The 6178-nt window shown below is 43.3% G+C and overlaps 1 protein-coding gene across 1 annotated transcript; it reads left to right on the top strand.

Annotated features, from left to right (window-relative positions):
- Nucleotides 1-1808: 1808 nt before the first annotated feature.
- Nucleotides 1809-5004, top strand: LOC123750210 (putative ammonium transporter 1). The gene is made up of 9 exons (XM_045732330.2): nucleotides 1809-1884; nucleotides 2101-2190; nucleotides 2489-2716; nucleotides 3101-3300; nucleotides 3435-3671; nucleotides 3877-3988; nucleotides 4222-4458; nucleotides 4590-4694; nucleotides 4832-5004. Exons 1-9 carry the CDS (start codon nucleotides 1809-1811, stop codon nucleotides 5002-5004), a joined length of 1458 nt encoding a protein of 485 aa, XP_045588286.2.
- The last annotated feature ends 1174 nt before the right edge of the window (nucleotides 5005-6178 follow it).

Raw genomic sequence — 6178 nt, 5'->3', positions numbered from 1 at the left:
CTATTCATGCCCGTGCCATCTTTTGGGTGGCTTCATCTTCATCTTCTTCATCTGTTTAAAACACGGGAGACATCTCCCGTCACGCTGGGTGCAGTCGCACCTCCACAGATCTCCAGTATCATCTATTGATACTGGTGATGGCTCAAAAGGGCCACCACTTACCAATTCATGCCCGTGCCACCTATTGGGTGGCTTCATCTTCATCTTAACACATTCACAAGGGGGACATCTCCCATCATGCAGGGTGCATTCGCACCTCCACAGATCTCCAGTATCACCTCTTGATACTGGTAATGGCTTAAAATGGCCATCACTTACGGGCTATTCATGCCCGTGCCACCTTTTGGGTGGCTTAATCTTCATCATCATCATCAGCTGAAATTAGCGACCATTTGGTCACCACTTGGTCCGGGAGACATCTCCCGTCACGCAGGGTGCAGTTGCGCCTCCACAGATCTCCAGTATCATCTTTTGATACTGGTAATGGCTCGAAAGGGCCACCACTTACGGGCTATTCATGCCCGTGCCACCTCTTGGGTGGCTTAATCTTCATCAATCAATCGAAGAGAGACACCACCATTTGGTCACCACTTGGTCCGGGAGACATCTCCCGTCACGCAGGGTGCAGTTGCGCCTCCACAGATCTCCAGTATCATCTTTTGATACTGGTAATGGCTCGAAAGGGCCACCACTTACGGGCTATTCATGCCCGTGCCACCTCTTGGGTGGCTTAATCTTCATCAATCATCAATCTACTCATCCACGGGAGACATTTCCCGTCACGCAGGGTGCAGTCGCACCTCCACAGATCTCCAGTATCATCTATTGATACTGGAAATGGCTCAAAAGGGCCACCACTTATGGGCTATTCATGCCCGTGCCACCTTTTGGATGGCTTAATCGTCATCTTGGACACATTCATGGGAGACATCTCCCGTCACGCAGAGTGCACTTGCACCTCCACAGATCTCCACTATCAGCTCTTGATACTGGTGATGGCTCAAAAGGGCCACCACTTACGGGCTATTCATTCCCGTGCCACCTTTTGGGTGGCTTAATCTTCTCTCTCTCTCTACTCATCACACCATTTGGTCCGGGAGACATCTCCCGTCACGCAGGGTGCAGTCGCACCTCCACAGATCTCCAGTATCATCTATTGATACTGGTGATGGCTCAAAAGGGCCACCACTTACGGGCTATTCATGCCCGTGCCACCTTTTGGATGGCTTAATCGTCATCTTGGAAGAGAGACACATGGGAGACATCTCCCGTCACGCTGGGTGCAGTCGCACCTCCACAGATCTCCAGTATCATCTATTGATACTGGTGATGGCTCAAAAGGGCCACCACTTACCAATTCATGCCCGTGCCACCTATTGGGTGGCTTCATCTTCATCTTAAACACATTCACAAGGGAGACATCTCCCAACATGCAGGGTGCATTCGCATCTCCACAGATCTCCAGTATCAGTTCTTGATACTGGTAAATGGCTTATAAAGGCCACCACTTACGGGCTATTCATGCCCGTGCCACCTTTTGGGTGGCTTAATCTTCATCATCATCATCAGCTGAAATTAGATATTAGGTTGCAGGCCCTGGCAGCAGGAGGGCGAGACCCTCGGAGCTGCTTGGCTTGCTCCACATTACATCCACAGGAATTTACGACGTGTTAATTTTGTCTGGAAATTTATTTTGCTAATAATTTTTAAGCTACAATTTGAGAGATCTGGAAGTCTCGCTGGCAGCAACATATATGGATGCCGGACACAATGTAAGTTTACTAATGTCTGGCGAGAATCCGACGCCAATGTCCCGGGAACTGGACATTCTGCAGAAGGACCTGGACACCCTCTTCCTCATTGTGTTCGGCATCCTCATATTCAGTAAGTACCAAAATCTGTGTTTTCTCTCTTTTTTCAAGTATTTAAACATATATATGGCACCTATTTCACATTTTGTATATTAATAAAATAGTTGTATTTTATATAGTTGTATATAGACGTACAATAATCTGTGAGTTAGATTTTGTTTTATTATGCTTAGAATAATGTATTTGGAATGCAATTTGTACTTTTGACTAACATTTGTTTATATTTCAGTCTTGCAGACCGGGTTCGCATTCCTTGAGGCAGGCTCCGTAAGGTCCAAGAACACCACCAACATCCTTCTCAAGAACATGCTCGATGTCTGTAAGTTATCAAACACCATCGTTATTTGTTATCGTATCTGGCTTATGTCTGGTGAACCAGCACATGATTTTCTTATTCATATCTCATAGCTAAAGTACGCTCTCAATGTATATAACTTTGCCGACTCTTGTATTCCTGTAATTTCCTGCTTTTGCTTTTCCATCTGCTGGTGTTATATACTAAATTGTTCTCTGTATTTAACCGACTTCCTCCCACCAAGCCTCACGTAGTAATAATGATATGAATTCCACAATCGTCCCCACCCTGTACTAACTATCTGCCCTGTTACTTTCCCCAGTCATTGGTGGCATAGCGTACTGGCTGGTGGGGTTCCCGCTGGCGTTTGGAGGCGGGAACAGCTTCTCTGGTACAGAGTACTGGGCGTCGTACGGGCTGTCGGACGAGCACCTGGCCTTCTGGTTCTTCCAGTTCGTCATCGCCACCACAGCCTCCACCATCATCTCGGGGTCGATGGCTGAGCGGTGTGCCTTCAATGCTTATCTCATCTACACGACCGTGCTGTCAGGTGGGTGTGAAGCCTCTTTCTCTCTGTAAAGTATGTTTCAAATTTAGCAGGATACTTTACACTATTTTGTGGTCAATGAATAAATAACTTTACTCACTGGCTTTATTTATATAATTTAGATAATATTTGAGAGGAACCTTAACAGGGCAATCTTGAGAGAAAGACAATTTGTTAGACAATAATAGCCTAACACTGATCATTATAATTAAACTTTATGTGTTTCTCAATAAATTTAAAAGGCAATGCAAACAATAATACATTTCCCACGGAATTAATAGATACATTATAAAATACAGCAGTGTTGGTACAGCTGTAGTGTGCCGTGTTTTAATCATGTTTGTGTGTTGTAACAGCTCAGTTATGATAATATTTGTGTTGGTACAGCTGTGGTGTACCCGGTGGTGTCACACTGGACCTGGTCAGACGTTGGCTGGCTCAAGACTCAACACTACCAGGACTTCGGTGGCTCTGGCGTCGTCCACCTCACAGGGGGCGTGGCAGCTCTTGTTGGGGCTGTAATTCTTGGGCCCAGAATTGGTCGCTTCGGACCCAAGGGCAAGGAGATACGTGGACACTCTGTGCCGGTATGTTCATAGAACAGTGGTAATATATTATTATCTGAAGTCATGAAGCAAGATATAAATATTTGTGGATTATCATGTTTAATACAAATATTACACGTCAAGGTGGAGGTGTAAAGTTGTGTTTGAACTTCCAGCTGGCAGCTTTGGGAGGCTTCATTCTGCTCTTCGGGTTCCTGGCCTTCAACGGAGGGTCCCAAGCGTCCATCAGCCACGAGGGTGATGCTGTAGCCATTGCCAAGGCTGTCTTTAACACTGTGATCTCGGTGTCTTCAGGAGGCATCGCTGTGCTCTTGGTGTACCGTTCTGTGCTGTGTGGGAGGGAGTCCACCTGGTCCTTCCTAATGGCTCTTAATGGTTCTCTCGCTGGCATGGTATGTACCGCTCTGCGCTGTGTGGCCGGGAGTCCATTAGTGCTAGTATGATGGACTCTGCTCGTTGTAAATTTTCATTGACAGACGTTTGATTTAAACTTAACTTAGTATTATGATAACATAACAAATTTCTTATCAAAATGGTGTTACTTGCAATATGTCTGAGTTTGTTTATCCAATGCTTAAGGACATGTTTCCATGACAGGTGTCAATCAGTGCCGGGTGCAACGTTGTGCGGCCGTGGAGTGCCAGTGTCATTGGTACAGTGGGTGGATCAGTGTTCCTCGCCATCCACACCCTTCTGCCCAAGTTGAAGGGTACGTCACTGCTTCTCTCACCGCTCAGTTTTCTTAACTTTGTCTCAAGAAGGCAACAAGTAGCCAGTTTTATCTAACTTGAGTTTGAAATATTTTAACTTTAACGTTATGTTCTGTAGATGGCATATACTTAAATAATAATATTTATTAAATTTTATATTATTGGGAAGCGTACGTGCATATTGTGACTGTTGAGGTTGTGGATGTAAAGTTAATAAATATTTCTTCCACAGTTGACGACCCACTTGATGCTGTGGCTGTATACATGGGAGGTGGGTTGTGGGGGCTGGTTGCTGTGGCCCTCTTCCAGGAGGGTGGCATTGTGTACGGGGGCAGCGCGGAGGTCCTTGCCTGGAACATAGTGGGGGCGCTGGCCATAGTGGCCTGGTCTGGTGGTCTCTGTTTAGTTATGTTTGGTTCCCTCAGGCTGCTCGGCCTCTTGAGGGTGCCTCCAGAAATGGAAATTGCAGGCAAGTGAAGATAATACATAAAGTTTTCACTTTTGTATTATATAATTGATAATTGTTATATTTTTAGTGTTATGAACGCATTCATTATACATTGTATATGTTCTATATCTCTAACAATATCTATACGCCAGGAATGGACATCTTGAAGCACGGGGAGCCAGCCTACCCAGCTGACGCTTGGCTGGAGAGCCAGTACGATGGATCCGTAAACACTCAGGAGAACAAGAGGAATTCAAGTAAGTTGTCAACTAAGTTGCTTTTAAAGTTTTGTGTGTGATGTTTATTTATTTGATATTAATGAAATGCATCATAGAAATTCATACAGTTTTGTTATCAACATTTTCCACTATTCATCTAATCCATTATTTTCCAGATCTTCCACCCAACATGTCTGCCCCAGAAGAATTTGGTTTGACTAATTCCCAGGACCCAGCTCCAGTCCCTGGACACCTTGTATACTGGAGTCGTGCAGGACCAGTCCCATCCCACCTCTCGCCCGTTGTGTCCCTCAACAACCACGAAGCTAACCACTTAATATTTAAGTAATCAGATTCAAGCCCCAAATATCCCACATTATGGTCCTTCGAACCGGATAGGCATTAAATTTATAATTAAATTATTAACCATTAATAACTAATCCTTGTGTGACAGAAGCTAGACTAACTATTTAATTAATTGTGTCAACTAACAGTGTAACACATCAGTTAGCCTAGATCACACTAACATATTGCTACTTTCACCTCATGTATAAGGTAGCTTTAGTGGGTCATAGCCAATTACCCACAACATTTAGACCTACACTTCATACTGAAGTAGAATCTTTAGGTCACCAAGAGCAACAGCTCATAACCTTATATTAATCACTAACACCAATGAAGTGTTAACCATTTAGGCTATACAAATGTTTCAATGTATGGCTGTCAGCAGACTGTCCATTATAGCCTGAATCCATGTTATAATTACTGATTCACTCAAGTCAGTGGATCATTAACATTTAGGGATCCAGTATACTAATATAAATTACTGATCTCATACTAGTTAATCATTACTAACCCTGATAACATTTATTCCACAATTAGGACTACATTTAGGAGTTAGATAATATTTACGGCAGTAGAATACTTGCCAAACACAGTTAATCCTTTTGTGTTCATTTAATTTCTTATACACATAATTACACAAGTGTATATTATATAAATAACAAAAACCCAAAAACACAGCACAATTATTTGCACATTACTGCACCATAATATAATCTTTGCCAACCTTAGTAGGTAGCAATTTAGGCTGTGATTGTGTTGAATTTGGCACAAGCACAGACTAAATATAGTTGTAGTTTCTTAAGTAGAAATTCTCACGACTAGGCTTGAGCTAGTTAGTGACATATATTATTCTTTTGTGCTGACCCTATCAAGGGTGGGATTAATCATTTATTGTGTAATTATTTTATTGCATATTTCTATGTATGTCTTTGAGTGTTACTGTAAGTCCACTACCCATCCGAGGCTGATTTAGAAGAGCTAAGCTGAGGAATACCTGTAGTGAGACCAAGGTACCACTCAAATCTTAGTTGCTTATTAATAGGTAGGTAGCTAACCTCTAAATGAGGTAAATTACAACCGGCCTCAAGAAATATCAGGCTGTCAATACTTATACCTGCTCTACATCAAGGAGCAGACACCATAGCTATACCACTAGCTACATAAGCCCTATCAGGCTG

The sequence above is a fragment of the Procambarus clarkii genome, chromosome 11 (genome assembly GCF_040958095.1).
Source record: "Procambarus clarkii isolate CNS0578487 chromosome 11, FALCON_Pclarkii_2.0, whole genome shotgun sequence".
NCBI classification, from domain to species: Eukaryota; Metazoa; Arthropoda; class Malacostraca; order Decapoda; family Cambaridae; genus Procambarus; species Procambarus clarkii.
This window is presented reverse-complemented; position numbering and strand designations above follow the sequence as displayed.

Excerpts from the sequence above, each read along its gene's own strand:
- LOC123750210 (XM_045732330.2), top strand. The coding sequence starts at position 1,809 with ATGTCCCGGGAACTGGACATTCTGCAGAAGGACCTGGACACCCTCTTC. Across the intron at positions 2,191-2,488 it reads CAAGAACATGCTCGATGTCT|TCATTGGTGGCATAGCGTAC; the intron begins GTAAGTTATCAA and ends TACTTTCCCCAG. Across the intron at positions 2,717-3,100 it reads CTACACGACCGTGCTGTCAG|CTGTGGTGTACCCGGTGGTG; the intron begins GTGGGTGTGAAG and ends GTGTTGGTACAG.